Source organism: Phocoena phocoena, chromosome 9, assembly GCF_963924675.1.
Source record: "Phocoena phocoena chromosome 9, mPhoPho1.1, whole genome shotgun sequence".
In the NCBI taxonomy this organism is placed as follows: domain Eukaryota; kingdom Metazoa; phylum Chordata; class Mammalia; order Artiodactyla; family Phocoenidae; genus Phocoena; species Phocoena phocoena.
Genome location: NC_089227.1, coordinates 21,087,979 through 21,103,615, shown reverse-complemented (window position 1 = coordinate 21,103,615; position 15,637 = coordinate 21,087,979). Strand labels below are relative to the sequence as shown.

Here is a 15,637-nt window from a genome sequence, read left to right as displayed (position 1 = left end):
TAAAGAAAGAATTCTTAGAAATTGAAAATATCTTGAGTAAAATTTAACAGAATGATTGAAAGGTAAAGGAAATCTCACATGAAGTAGGACAAAAAGAAACAAAGTTTGAGAGAGGTGATAAGAAAATTAACAGATCAATCCAGGAAGCCAATATCTAAGTTTCAGGAAAAGGGGGCAGAGTTTCAGAAAGAGACGGCAAAGATATAGTATAATAAAAGTTCCCCAAACCAAAACTAAAAGAAATGTCTCCATAACTGAAAAGAACCACACCGAAATCCATCATTGCAAAACTTTAGAACACACAAAAAAACTTTAGAACACAAAAAAGGAAACAGAAAAATAAATATATACAAGGAAAAAGAATCCCAAGGAGTTCAGACCTCTCAGTAGCAACACTGGATGCTAGAAGACAATAGAACAATGCCAGCAAATTTCTGAGGAAAAATGATTTTTTCAATCTCAAGCTTCATACAATCTAGAATTCTAAGCTAGAATTCTATCAAATGAAGAAGGAAAAATGATTTTTTAAACATTAAATACTGAACAATTACTTTCTCCCATGCATGGTTTCTTAGGAAGATACTGTAGGATGTGCTTTAGAAAAATGAAAGAGTGAATCAAAAAAAGGCTCTGGGTTTACAGACTGTGCATTCCACCTCGGAGAACAATAGGAATTCCCCGGAATAACACTAAGAGCGGACTTGAGGGCAGCCGACCCACCTCTGGGAGGGAGATCTCCAGAAGGCTCAATTACATAGATGACTTGAGCAGCTTTGGGGGATAAAATTAAGAATATAGAGATAGCATATTGTAGAACCGGGGCAGGGGGAGGGGGGCAGGGGAATGTTACAATCAGACACAGTGATTCAGGGTCGGAAGGAAGGAAAGAAATGAATCACAAAACACTACAGTGAATGATATTTACATGGTAAAAGTGTAAACAATAATAACTGGTTTAACTAAAAATAGTGTTAAAACTTGGGATAAGGAGAGGAGGTGGGGTGCAGGGTGAGAGTGCTAAATCCTCTATCATAATAGGAAGTTAGTATTTATTGACTCAAGTTGACAAATTGAGAAATAGCCATATAACATAATTTGACATGTGAAGAAGAAAGTAGAAAGGATGAGGTGGATTAGGGCAGGAGACTAAGGTTTTTCATTATAAGCATTTAGGTTGTCTTTTATTTTTTTAATTTGTGCATATATTCCCTCAATTAAATTGTTTTAATTATGAGATTTCCAATCATTAGAATATAGTACTATTATTCTGTTTACTTTGCCCCTTTTTACATCATGACATGAATTTTGAAATTTGTATACAATTCTCATTTTGTACAAAAATCCAGTATTTTTTAGCAATAATATGATAAGCCCTCTGTAATGAATTATAAATAAAAAGAACCTCTTAGTCAGGAACTAAATTTGTCATTATAAAATTGAGCAACTAACCCTTTGAAAGTTAGATTTGCATGTTTGGAATGGATGTATAGTACCACATCTCAACCCTGTGACTGTGTTTATTAAAAAGGAGTAAAACCACTTATTTTTCTGTTGTGCAGAGAAGAAAGCTTCATCATATTTTAATATCAGTAACTCTCTAAATTGTTTTTCCATTGTTACTGAGTCATCTTGCTGTTTGGTTGTTTGTAAGCAAAACTTACTAAAAGCCATACAGTTTTACTCACTAAAATTATTCAAGTTGAGTGACACAGAATTTCACCTTCTACTCCATGACTGGAAAATCATGGGTTGCTGATTTAACTAAGTGATGGAGATATATATCCTTTCCAGGGTCTTTGGAGGGAAATACAAAAAGTGTTGACTCGAGTTGATATTTGACTTAGAGGGACAAATTTTCTATAGCAACTTTCAGACCAAAACAGAATGTCCCAGCTACCTAGAAATTAGCAAGGTAAAAGGTAACTTCTTAGGATATACAATAAAATGAGCTGTATCTCTACTAAAGGCTTAAATATCTAGAAAAGGAACTGCTTTTCCATTCTCTTCCTCTCCAGCTCGACACACCCACATGCATACCCTTCTGGCACCTATAGATTTGAGGAGCATGGCTATTCTGCAGTTTCATTAGTTCCTGCAACTCTCATGTCTAGACATTTTGTCAGATTATGAGGGAAGTAAATCATAAGCAAAGAATACACAAACTCCTTGAAATGTGGTAGCATACATTAAAATCTATTTAAAGAAAGATGAAGAAGGATATTTGCTTTGTAGATGCCCAGTAACGATCGACTTATAAGAATATTTTCACAACGGAATAAGAGAATTAAGGTAATTTTTAGGCCTCTTGAATCAACATGTGAAGAATCAAGGATCTTTAAGAATAGAAATAGCAGAAATTATTTGGACTACCTTGCTTCTAGTCATATGCATGGGAATGAGAGTGAGAAATGCAACCACCCCTGGAGAAAGAAATTGTTTTTGCTCCTATCCCCACGACCCTTTGTGATAATTTTTCTTGGTAACTCTACCATATTCTCCTTTACGTCTTCCATTGCAGACAGTAAAAGCAATGGAGTGATATGAAGAGGAAATATATTATGGATATAGCCACATAGGATCAATTATATAACTTTCAGGGCCCAGTGGAAAATGAAAACGTGACGTCCTTATTCAAAAATTGTTAAGAAGATCAGGATGGTGACAGCACACCATTAAACCCAACACGAGACCCTTTTGAGTGCAGAGACCTGTGTGGTCGCACAGGTCACACACACACGAAACTGGCCCTGTGTCTACAAGTCCACCAAATCTTTCCAAACAAAGAAACCATGCCAAGCCAACCTCGTGTTCCAGGATACGATAGTCAGGTAGTAGCTAATTACAGTTCCTAATGCAATGAGATTTCTTTCGATTACCAATTCACTTTCAGCAAAATAGTAGCATACGAAGTAAGATATGGCTGACGAGTGTCTCCTTCTCTCCAACTGTGTGGTTAATAACTTTTTAGATGGTGCTTTCTGCCCTGAGAAACATGAGTTCGACTGGCCTCCCAAATTGCCAGTGGTGAGGCTCTTTCCATTCTCCCATGCGACCATCTGCTTGTTACCAACGGCAGGAACTAAACTGTTCAACCACAAGAGAATGACTCATGGGTGCTGGAGGGGGGAAAGTGCACTTTTGGAATCTGCAGTCCTTAAAACACCAGCTGCTCGGTTTGGGATTACAACTCATTTGGCTATGAAATTCAGGGAAGACGTTTTCGTTTTTGGAAATCTGAATTTTACAGACTTCTAGAGGAAAACAAGGCATGCAGTCTGCTTTTTCTTAATTTTACCACAATTTTTTTAAAACACCAAATACATGTTTTTCCTACATCTTCACCCCCTGACGACCAAGAAAATCTTTTTCAAAGGACACTGTGTCACACTCCAGGAAGGGGCACCATCTAGCTAAATGTCACCGTAGAACACTATCATTCGGGACTTCTAGGAATGAAAGAGATGGAAAATAAGCAAGATTAATACTAGACTCGCAGACTTCCCTGGTGGCGCAGTGGTTAAGAGTCCGCCTGCCAATGCAGGGGACACGGGTTCGAGCCCTGGTCCAGGAAGATCCCACATGCAGCGGAGCAACTAAGCCGTTGCACCACAACTACTGAGCCTGCGCTCTAGAACCCGCGAGCCACAACTACTGGGCCCGTGCACCTAGAGCCCGTGCTCCGCAACAAGAGAGGCCAGCACAGTGAGAAGCCTGCGCACCGCAACAAAGAGTAGCCCCCGCTCACCACAACTAGAGAAAGCCTGCGCGCAGCAACGAAAACCCAACGCAGCCAAAAATAAATAAATAAATAAACAAACAAATAAATTTGTTTAAAAAATACTAGACTCGGGTTTCTGAAGGCAAAAAAAAAGAAATCAGGAATCATCATCATTTATTAGACAGAAACACCCTGTGAGAATTACTCTTCTGTTTTTCTTATATATATATATAGAGGAGCTGGGCAAAGGCCTCACATCTGGGATCTCAGATAGGGAAGCATAATGATGGGTTGGAGGAACGCCGTCTACAAAGCATCCCCTCCATGCATCTTCCTCCCTGGATTTGATAGCACCCCCTTTACCACCGTGAGTTTTTCACTAAGGGAGCTGCGAATTAGCCTAGGGGCACTATGCTCTCTCTTCCCCAGAGTGATCTTCCTTTTTCTTACCACTCTCTGAGTCCATACTGGGACTCAGTAGTTCACCCTACCTTTCTACTCTTATTGTATGTTACCTCTACCACAGATTTGCCGTTTGTGTTTTAGTTTAAATATTTTGTATGATTATCCCTCATCTCCGCAACTGGACTGGGAGTTTCTTGAGGGCAAATACCATGTATTTATTTTATTATTGTCTTCCCCACTGCACCTAGCATTGTGTCTGTTACTCAGAAGATGCTATGCAGCAATGTGTTGTTGATAGAATAATTGATTCTCCTGCCCCAACCCACAATTCTAAAACTAGGCAGTAAATAATCTTCACAGAGTATTTTAAGAAAACCAACTGGAATCATCCAATTAAAAATTTTTTTTTCTTTTCATGCCAGGTCATAGATTCTAAACCCAAACTAACTTCTCTTGCCTCTTTAAGCTAATGACTTGTTGTTTAACCTTCACAAATTAATGGAATTGTGAGCTAACGACAGTTTATGCTACTGTTTGCCTTTGAAGTGTTTATTTTTGTCATGTTCACTTCAGAAACTTCTCGCTTGTTAGTTTGACATGATTGATGCAGAATTCACTTTCCCCATCTAATGCTTTCCTCCATATACAACTCCACTTTGTGGGATCTGTTAACAAGGAGATAATTAAATGTAAATATGAGTCTCAGGCCCTTCCGTCTCTGACATGGAGTACATATAAGACAACAAGGAAATATGGGGGGAAAGGTGGGAGGGAGATCCACTACTCCCTTCCACCAGGGTGGTGCAGCTAATAATCTCATGAATAATCCGTCACCAAAAACTTCAGGAGGAAAACACGAAAGAAAAAAAAAACCCTCCCACCTTCTTTATGAACTGACCCAAGATAGAACACAAGAGCTCATTGGTTGACCAATGGCTGAAGGAGCCTGGATAGACCATAAATGGTCCCAGAAGAGAAACCAACAGCCAAAAGGGAGGATCGTTGCTTCCTGTAGTGGTTGTGGCTAAAGACCCAAAGAATCCAGGCCTTTAGAGATAACTTAGCATCTAGTCCAACTGATTATGCCTGAATATTCCTACTAAAACAAGTGTTCTGTGTTGGGCAGTGCCAAAAGAGTCAATTTATCTACAGGAAAATACACAACATATTGCAGTGTAAGCGCACAGTAGTGTTTTACCCAGGAATGAATAAAGAAAAAACAAAAAAAGACGGGTTTCTTTTTCCAGAACTTATGTGATTTGCAACTAAAGGGAAATTTCTAACTGGTAATACATTGTCTCCTTCCCAAATGTCAGTATGTCCAAAGCCGCATGACACTGCAACTTTTCCCAGATATCTGCATATCCTAAGCCCACTGTGTCAAGAAGCCTTACCCAGAGGCTTGATTTATGTCGCTGCCCGACAGACGATGTCTGGAAGGCATGCTGTCTACATGGACTGTGCTCCCACATTACCTTAGTCATCAATTCTAAGAGCATTAATGAGCACCATTCATCCCAATAATAGAAACCAAGGTCAGGGCCTCCTCCATGCTCTGTAATTCCATTAGCAATGCACAGAAAGCACTTAGGTCATAAGCTCTGTAGACCTCAGGATTGAGCAGACGGAGCTGCGTCTTGTTTTCGGAGAGAAACTTCTCCGAGCACACCCCTTGTCGATGATTTGTTGTACAGCAGCATTTGATGTACTTACACATGTAAGGGAAATGCTGGTAAAGGAAGGTGAGGCTGTCTTCAGCTGCCAAGAGTTTCAAATACTGTTTTTATTAAAGTAAATGCCAATAGAAAACAATTTGAATAAAACCACTTGAAGCACTTCAGTGACTGGATGTACATTTCTACACTGTGTACTCATTCAGATATTATGTAAGCCACTCCATCATTCCATGGGTCTGCCATAGAATTTAGTTTTCCTTCTTTTATCTTGGATTTTATTGATTTATTTTAGTTTTTATGCTACCTACCCTAATAAAGTGAAAATGGCCTTGAAACTAGGCGTTATCACCGTATGCAAATAATTCTATTTGGAATGAAACTTTCATCTTGAAATCTCAGGCAGCAGCGTGCTTCCTAAGCTAAGCCTCATCAGTCAGTCCTTCACTCCTTATAATTCAGATTGCTTTCAACCTGCCACATATTAGAAAAAGAAGGAAGGAACCCCGAGATTTGAAGCCACAGGTGTGGGTTTGAATCCTGGCTTTGACATTTTTTTTTCTCAACGGTTAAATAAACATGATTATTAAATTTTTACAGCTATTTCACATTGTAGCTGTAAGGAGTTAAAATAAGTTCCTAATACAGTCCCTGGATACTAACAAGTAATAGCTTAGTGTGTGTGTGTGTGTGCGTGTGTGTGTGTGTGTCTCTGTCTGTGTCTGTGTGTGTCTGTGTGTGTACGAAATCTTGTTTGGAAACGTTTGGAGTTTCATGCCCAGTAAATTATAAATGATACACAGTAATGGAGGGGAGCAGAGGCATGAATAATTCAAAACAGCAAATCATCCATATATCATTTGCATGTGTTTTGAAATGTATTTTTTAATTTCATTTCAAATGTGAGTGTTTCTAATACCCAAAGAAATTACTTCAAAGGAACGACACTACGATGTGAAGTCCTCGCTAAATGGCATGAGGAGCTGTCCAGTTTCCCTGTTCTCTCCTCTCCACCCTCTTCTCCCCTCCCCTTCTCCTCATGCCTTGCCTGTCAAAAGACAGCAGCCACAAAGAAACCACTTCAAGCAAAGCTCCTGCCTTTCACTCTCCCCTGAATCAGGACCACTGGTGAAGCGTTTACGATTCCCTCCTTAGAGGCAGCCTGCACTCACCAAATGAAAGCCCTGGGCACTCAGGGAGCACTTGAGTGGAGGGAGGAGATGGTGAGGGCGAGAGAGGCAGCATGGGGCTCTGCTTTAGCACGAAGGCTGTGGAATCTGACGGTCTGGGCTTCTAAACCCTGGTCAGCCTATGTGACCTTGGGCAAATTGCAGACTGTTTCATGCCTCAGTCTCCTCCACCGTAAACATGCAATGATAATGCTATCAGGTATCTCATATGGTTTGTTAAAGATCAAATTGTATTTATTTTAATGTAGTTATAATAGTGTGTGTGTGTGTATAAGGTTCAATGTGGTTAATGCTTCATATACAGAAGAGATCTGTGTTATGCTGATTTCCCTGTGGATGATAAACTCTTACTTATAAGTTGGTGTTTTCCTACAGAGACCTGCAACACCTTTTTTGTGAAACCTGAGAAAAGCAAACAGGATTCTTGGCCTCATCTAGTGTCTGTAATTTCCACAAAACATAGCTCTCTTTCCCAAATGAAGCTGTTTTAGCTGTTACAGGTTTACCCCATGCAGACAGAATCCGAGCCGGTGCCTATGTACAGACACACACACGTCAGCTGTGATATCGGAAACACTTAAAAATAATCGTAATAAAAAGAATGAATGAAAAGTTAATACTTAGCAATTCTTAATGCCAAGCACTGTTCTAGTCATTTTATGTATGATAACTCATTTACTCCTCAGAACCATCCTGTGAGGTCAGCTATATTATTATCCCAATTTTACTGTTGAAATACAGAAACTCAGAGAGGTCACGTAGTTGTTCAAAGGTCGGGATAGGTAGCAATATACGCCTTATGACCCAGGAGATCATATCATTTATTGACTGTTCCAGGACACTCTTGAACATGAAAGGGGGCAAAAACAGGAACAAAAGTTGACTCTAATGACGGGTGAAGGCCAAACAGCTTGCAACACCCATATCATGTTATGCAATTAGTAAATGAATGAGTTCTTATTACATTTCTACTTGAGCAATATATTGTCCTAAGACTGTCGAAGGATCATTAGTATGCTTTAAGTAAGGTGTTCTTAATTAAAGCCATCCATGCTTGTGGTAAATAAAACTGTGTTTGAGCTTGCAGCATGATTAGCTTCACTTCAGAGATGCAGGCTCAGCCAGTATTTTTATATGCTACCTGTAACCTTTCACAACAGAAATATGATCAAGGTATTGGTTCATTAACTCTCTGATTGTCCTTCCTTACCATGGCCATTAGCTGATGTGCTGCCTTTCACTGTAACACATGCACAAGATTGAGAGTTTAAGGGACAGACATCCCTGGAGCATAATGAACGGTGGAGTGCGTCTTTGCCTCTTTATGCAGATGAAATCAGTCCCTGACTTCCACAGGGAGAGCAACAAGTCATTGACAGGCAATTTCCCCACTGGGGCTCCTGTCCTGAAGGAAAAAAGGCAAGGAAACAGCTTTCTATGTGGTCAGCTTCTTGAGGGCACTTATAGGGACACTGTGCACTTTTGATGTCCAACCCCAGGAATAGATAACCTGGTAGGAACTCAAACAATGACACTGAATACGAATCAACCTGCTAGAAAATCTATATCCCCAAGAACCTGGCTCTCCCCACATATATAAATGAATAATGAAAAAGAAAATGAATTTACATTGTTTTAAAGAGACATATAGCATATTTCATCAGTTGTAACACATTTTTCATATTTTAATATTTCAGAAATTAGCATGTTATGTCAGAGTGTCATTGTTTAATTGCCAGAGTTGGGTTTTTTTCTATTTTTCTTTCTTGTTGTCCATAAAAGAAAGGTATATCTTAGCATCAATGACATCTTAGATTTGCTGAAATATGTTATCTACCAGATATTAGCAAGATCTCAGCACCACTTGCATTGAATCAGAAAGAAGAGGTAATAGTTGAAAACTGCATCAACCTTTAAACTACGGCTTAGTAGATAAGTAGGAAGTTGGTCATAACTTCTTCACCAGCTGGGTAATTCCCATATAAGTATTTTTCTCCCTTTCTTGTTTTCTCCTCTCAGTAAAACAGAAAAGGGTAGACGTTAAGTTACCAGCGTTTATTATATTTTTCTGAACTGCATTGTTGTCCCCAGAGTATGAGCTCTTTGGGCACAGTGTTCTACGTCTGTGGTTCTCAATTTTTTGTATGTATTAGAATCTCTTGAGGAGCTTCTTGAAAATCCGTTGTCCTCCCCTCCTACATGAACATTCTGATTTGCAAGGTCTAGGGTAAAACCCAAAGAGCTGTATTTGATAGGGATGATTGTAATCTCAAGAGGCAAATACACTGACAAAAGGAAGAATTCTGATATTGCATTGTTTCGTTTGCGGCTGATACTCAAAGGTAACACATGTACTGGTCATGCCCCTAATACCTATTTCTGTTGGGGATGTTTTTGTAGCTGTGCCACATAAAATTGGACGCATCATTGATGGGAGTCCCGCAGATCGCTGTGCGAAACTAAAAGTGGGAGACCGGATCTTAGCAGTGAACGGCCAGTCTATCATCAACATGCCTCACGCTGACATCGTGAAGCTCATCAAGGATGCAGGTCTTAGTGTCACCCTTCGCATCATTCCTCAGGAGGGTGAGTGCCTGCACTGGGGTCGTGGAGCCCACCTGGCTGCGGTCAGGGTGTCAGAACATCAGAAGTTGTTTTTTCCATTTTTGCAAAAATTAACACTCTGTTGCAACCCATATCCTGTTTACTCAATACCAGTTTCATTCAAAGATCAAGCTATACGGTGTTGTAGATGACTAGTGTGAATCCCAAGGCACTGGCTTATTCAGTCTTTCCCTTTAGTCCCGGCAGTACTGTTTTTATGGTTATATTAAGCCAGGACCCATTCAACAGAGATGATAAAGTTACAAATCTGGCGGAAAAGAAATATTCGTGTTAGCAGTTAAGCTCTGGAGGATTCTTCAAAGTCAGATCGATTTTGAAAAGCTTGAGGAAGTTGTGGTATAAAGAGAGCTCATTTAGGAAATGTTGCATCTGATAAGAATTTTAAATTCCCACTTAGCCTTTTGAATTTCTCTGTACAAGGACTCCCCCCTGAGGCTTGAGGCGTAGTGAGCGTTACAACTCACAACCATGCCTTAAGGGGCCACGGAATTCTTTGAGCACCGATTCACCGTCACTTCACCATTTCCAGACACAGTGGGTTCATTACTAGCTGCTGGCTCATGAATGACATTTGGGAATTCAGCCTCTGGAGCTCGCTGGTGAGTGGACCACAGTGCCCACATGGAGAAGGATGGGCTCACTCACGTCTGTCCCCTCTGGTTTACTCGGTCTCCTCCTTTCCTCTGGGGACTAACAAGCAGGCATCAACAGCCGCCTGACTATAAATAGAAAACAGTGATTCTCAGTGGAGGTGATTTTGTCCCCCCAGGGGGCATTTGGCAATGTCTGGAGACATTTTTGGTTGTTATGATTGGGCTGGGGGTGCTACTGGTGTCTAGTGGGTAGAAGACAAGGATGCTGCTCTGTGAACATCCTACAGAGCCTAGGACCACCCACCACAGCAGGAATTATCTGGCCCCAAGTGTCCGTAGTGCCAGGGTTGAGAAACCCTGATACAAGTGGAGAGGAAATTTTAAAATTTAGGGTGAGAGCAAAGAAAGGGGAGAGTGATGTATAAGGGAATGCTAATAGATCACTTCTTTTTTTGTCACCCAGTCAAAAAAAAAAAAAAAAAAGACCATCTTTAACTTGTTATCTGAAGAAAACATTATGTATAAAATATTCAACAGAAGTTAACTCTAAGCAGAATTGGTCACAAAAGACTTGCTTCTCCCTTTTCCCAGTATGAAATATGTCTGTCCTGCTCTTATTCCAACATGGAGAGATAACTTCAGTTGAAAATTTGATGCTAAACAAGAAAGACCAAGAAGCAGTTTTAACAGAGAACAACTTATGAACCTTCCTCTGTCCAATGTTCTTTTCTCTTTCTGGAGAACCATGGAGTACAGAGGGTTATTAGGCAATAAGACTAACAAGGAACTGAAGAAAGGATTGTGGAAAGCACTTACTTTTCTTATGGTTAATTCCTTTTCCAAACTTTGGAATACTGGTAGGACTTCTCATTACAACCAAAAAGTAGCGGCTAAAACACTTTTCTTGCAGCAAGTAATGCTGGAACAAATGGAATATATTTTAGAGCTTACTCCTTTGAATTATTTTTCATCGTTTTAATAAGTTTCTCATGGTAATCTTTTCTTCTGACAAAATGACGAGAGATTGTGTTCATAGCCTTGTTCAGCAACCTCGTGATTAATGGAAGAATACTGATTCCAGGAGCAGTCTTAGAACTTGCTAAGTCTACGCTGCTGTCTTAAAGCCTAACGGAAACTGGAAGAACCAAAGCCCTGAGTCATGTGAGGAGGCAGAGGAACCAACTCTGGCCACCTGTTGCCCTTTATCAAATGCCAACCTGACTGCATTTGCCTCTTTGGTTTCCCACCACAGAGCTCAACAGCCCGGCCTCGGCACCCAGCTCTGAGAAGCACAGCCCGCTGGCCCAGCCCAGCCCCGCCACCCCCAACAGTCCTGTCGCCCAGCCAGCTCCTCAGCCGCTTCAGCTGCAGGGACATGAAAACAGGTAAAGTCTCCTCTGGCTTTTCTGCTGCTGAGTAGTGAGGGACGTCGGGGGAGAGAGAGTTTGGGACAGGACAGGTCCCAGGCAGGAGAGAGATTTGCATAATGTAGAAATCACCATGTGCACCTTTGTGTGATTTTGAGATTGTATGTATGTTGTAAACGTAGTTTCATTAGCAAATACAGGTGTCTGTCCTTCACAGTAAGAGAAGCTTTCCTGAGGAAATGATGCATCATTGCAGAAGAGTAGGTTTAACTAGCTGAAGAGCACATTAAGGAGGGTCCAGACAGAGTCACATATACAATGTACAGTATCATATACAAAGGCCCTTTGGCAGGAGGTAGTAGGCAAGCACGAAGGAGGGAAATAAGGCCAGTGTGGTGGGGGCAGAGGGGCAGCAGCATGGTTTGAGATGAAGCCAGTGAGGCTGGCTGGTGAGGAACTGCCCTAAAGCGTCTCATAGGTTTGTTAAAGACTTTTTTTTTTGTTTTGCGGTACGCGGGCCTCTCACTGCTGTGGCCTCTCCCGTTGCGGAGCACAGGCTCCGGACGCGCAGGCTCAGCGGCCATGGCTCACGGGCCCAGCCGCTCCGCGGCATGTGGGATCCTCCCGGACCGGGGCACGAACCCGTGTCCCCTGCACCGACAGGCGGACTCTCAACCACTGCGCCACCAGGGAAGCCCTTGTTAAAGATTTTGATCTTTATCGTACGTGTTGTGAGAGGTCATTGGAGGGTTTTAAGCTGAGGACTGACATCCTTGGAGTAGCTTTTCAAGATCTCTCAGTTGGCCCCGTAGAGAGCACGCTGGAGGCTGATCAGAACGAATGAAGTTAGAAGTGGCCGCCGTGTCCACCGAGCTATGCACACGATGGCTCGGAGAATAACGGCAGTGTGGAGGTGGGAAACGTTGAAGGATTTGTGAGCCTGAATGTAAGTTAGTATTTTTACTGCATTTTACCTTATATCCACCTGCCCACGGTCTAATGAGATTCTTCTATTTCACATCACGAACTAATGTGATCAGGCCCTGTGAACTTGCAGAATAAAAGGCTGCCATAGGAAAACAACACTGTCTTCTTATTGAGACATGTGTGTAACGGGGAGCCTGGGTTAGGTTGCACCATTAAAGAAAGAGATGAAGACATGTTCCCATGTTGGTTTTGCCCTTTCAAAGGAGAAAAATAGAACAACCCACGGGAACATCTCTGAAAGCAAAACCCTCACTGGTCCTTTCCGTGATTCTAACGTTTTCTGAACATCTGCTACCCATCTCCTGCCTCCCCTGTTGGTGAAGATGAAGTGAGACCCGGTTTTTGAGTCCCAGAACTTTCTAGGTTTACCACTCACAATGTTGCAAAGCCAATACTTGCCCTGTGCCAGAAGTGTTCTTTCCGTGAAGCCCTGTTCTATTCTGATTTCTCCCATTTGCTTTCATAGAAAAATAAATATCTATTGTCCTCAGCTGTTTATGGTTTTAATGTAGGCCAGGGAAGAAAAAAGACTAAGCCCCCATAAGGTAAATGATACAGAGGCAAGAATTTGACAGTCCAGAAGAGGAGTATGTCCTGGGTGCTTCAGTAATAAGCCCCAGATGCGTTGGCTTTCACCACGTGTGGTTTGGACACATTGCACTGGCTTTCCCCGGGATTCACTTTAGATTTAGGAGGAAGGACCTGAGTGTTCCAGCAGTCTCCAAGCCAGCTTCAGACGTTTCCTCCTGGCTCTGCCACTGTCAATTAAACCTCCCAGCCACAATTGCGTCTTCCCTTTCCAGAGTTAAACTTTCCTGAAATTGGACTCTTGCTTCTGGCCTGCGGGTGGGTAATCTCATCCCTAGTGTGTTATAGTTCAGTGGGGAGAATGACAAATGGGCAAGGCCACTATCCTGTCCCCATCGGCTACTAGTTACAATCAGGGACTCGGCCGCTGTCAAAGAAGCAACAGCCTTTGGATAGTTTTGTTTTTGTCTTTGTTTTTGTTTTGCCTGACTGTGGGATAAAATATTTCCTGACTCTGGGATTAACAGATTGACCTGGTCCAAATTTTTATAAATTACCAACAAATTTACCCAGAGTTCTTAGCTATTTTTGCTTCAGTAATATTAAATACCTGGGAAGTGCCCACTCCTGTTCTAGGGTCCTTTCCTGCCACTGAGGTTTCCTGGCTTAGTTGTTTGATTGTTAGTAGGTGGCTCTTTTCCAAATGAATGGAGAGATTCCATAATCTCACAGATACTAGAACCATTTTTCTAGCTGCATTTAAAAATGGTCATGGTATCAGAGAGAAACTCTTTGCCTTTTTCTAGATCAGGCTACAGATGTCTCCAAGACAGCTTGTATGCCAAGCACACAGTATGAATTTCCTATTAATTCATTTGTACAAGAAGTGCCCACCTACATGTCAAATTGAGCCAGTTTCCACGTTAAAGTGGGATAAAATAAAGTGACAATCTGCTCGCAAATTTTTATCTTATGAGTTAGGAGAAGTGAATATTTTACCCTGTCTTATTTATTCTTGAATTGGCTTCCTCCTGATACTCTGCACACCTCTACTCGTTCCTCTGTCTCGTAACATCCTTTTGGTGCATGCTCAGGAAACAAAATAATTTTAACATGAACATAAGCAAAACCCTGTTCAAGGAGAAGCATTTTTTGAAAACAACAAACAGCCCTTGTGTAATAATATATTCAGAAACTAAGTAAAAATAGCAGAGATCACCTTCCCAGCAAAGGCAATCATTAGTTACTTCTTTTAAATAGCAAGATTAGTGGAAAGCATTGGAAATTGACTTCTTTCATAGACTTTGTGCAGTAGATGCTGCAGGCTGGACACAATTCTTGAAAGGCCCACGTGAGGCAGAAGCCCACCGTAAGATCCCCTACCACATGGGCAGCATTTTTGATTCTGGAACTTATTCATACCATAAAATTCTGCTAGAATTTACCATTAGCAATCTGGTTTTATCATCTCTAAAGTCTCTTTAAGAGTGGAATTAATAGCTACGAAGAGTTATACTGATATGCGATCTACGAACCTTTCATAAGTAAAGGAACTTTTAAGAGGCTGTTTGTTTGTTTTTAATGATCCTGAGTTCTCCTTAAAATAAAGTGTTTCACAAATTCAGAGTAACAACTTTTGCCCTAACTAGTGTATCATTCACTTAAAAGTTAACAACACTCATAAAAATTAAGTATATTTTCCTTATTAAAGAATTCTTCTTCAACATAAAATCCTGCACGTGGCACTGTTGAATGAAATGGGAATGCTCAGAGGCAGGCTCGGACGGCTGCTGTTACAAGTTCTAACTGTCCCTGTTTCTAAGGCTCTGGGGAGACTCTTAACATCTCACCCTCTTTATACCTCATGACACATCTGGTTGGAAACGAAGCTCATAATGGATATTCCATACCAATACCACAGAGATAATGAAAATAAAGCGACTGTGCTATAACTTAAAACAATGTGACATCTAAACCACCAAGCACACAATTTCTAAAAAGGAACCGATCGATACACACCAACAAATGTCACCCAGTCCAGTTCCTTTTGTTTAATTCATGTGTTTGCCTAGTTAAGCATCTTATTCAAAGCATATTTTAAATAATTCTGTTCTCAGAATGCACACTCTCAGTAGGTGAGTGGGCAGCTTCCTGAGGTATAAAGCAAAGGCTAAATTATGCATCTCACAAAAGGAATGTGTCACTTCTGCAAGTTAAGTAACAAATGGGAACTACTCAAAGCGTTATTAAAATAACTGCATTTCTAACCCCCTTTCAAAACCCTGAATAAACACATCTATTGCCATACACTATCAGTGTGTGAATGTGTTTTTCTAATCGACCTGTATCCCTAAGTAGCTCATTATATGGAGTGTTGTCATGGCAACAGGCAATGAACTACAGAGTTAAGTGGCCTCTATATTATGGTGATAATTTTTTCAGTTTATCTTATTAATGATCCCATAATTGTAGGTATTGGCTAGTTTAGCCCTTTTTTGGCCCTGGAAGCCCCTCAATTTAGAGCAATTTGGATTCACAAAACAGAACTAAA

At 41.0% G+C, this 15,637-nt stretch overlaps 1 protein-coding gene across 2 annotated transcripts in view; it reads left to right on the top strand.

Moving 5' to 3' along the window:
- MAGI2 (membrane associated guanylate kinase, WW and PDZ domain containing 2) overlaps positions 1–15,637 on the top strand; it is a 1,334,711-nt gene that overhangs the window by 1,214,283 nt on the left and 104,791 nt on the right. For both annotated transcript variants that reach the window (XM_065884282.1, XM_065884281.1), the window contains 2 exons: positions 9,387–9,572; positions 11,457–11,589. In XM_065884282.1, the coding sequence (XP_065740354.1) occupies positions 9,387–9,572; positions 11,457–11,589 (319 nt within the window). The remainder of the gene's footprint in view (positions 1–9,386; positions 9,573–11,456; positions 11,590–15,637) is intronic.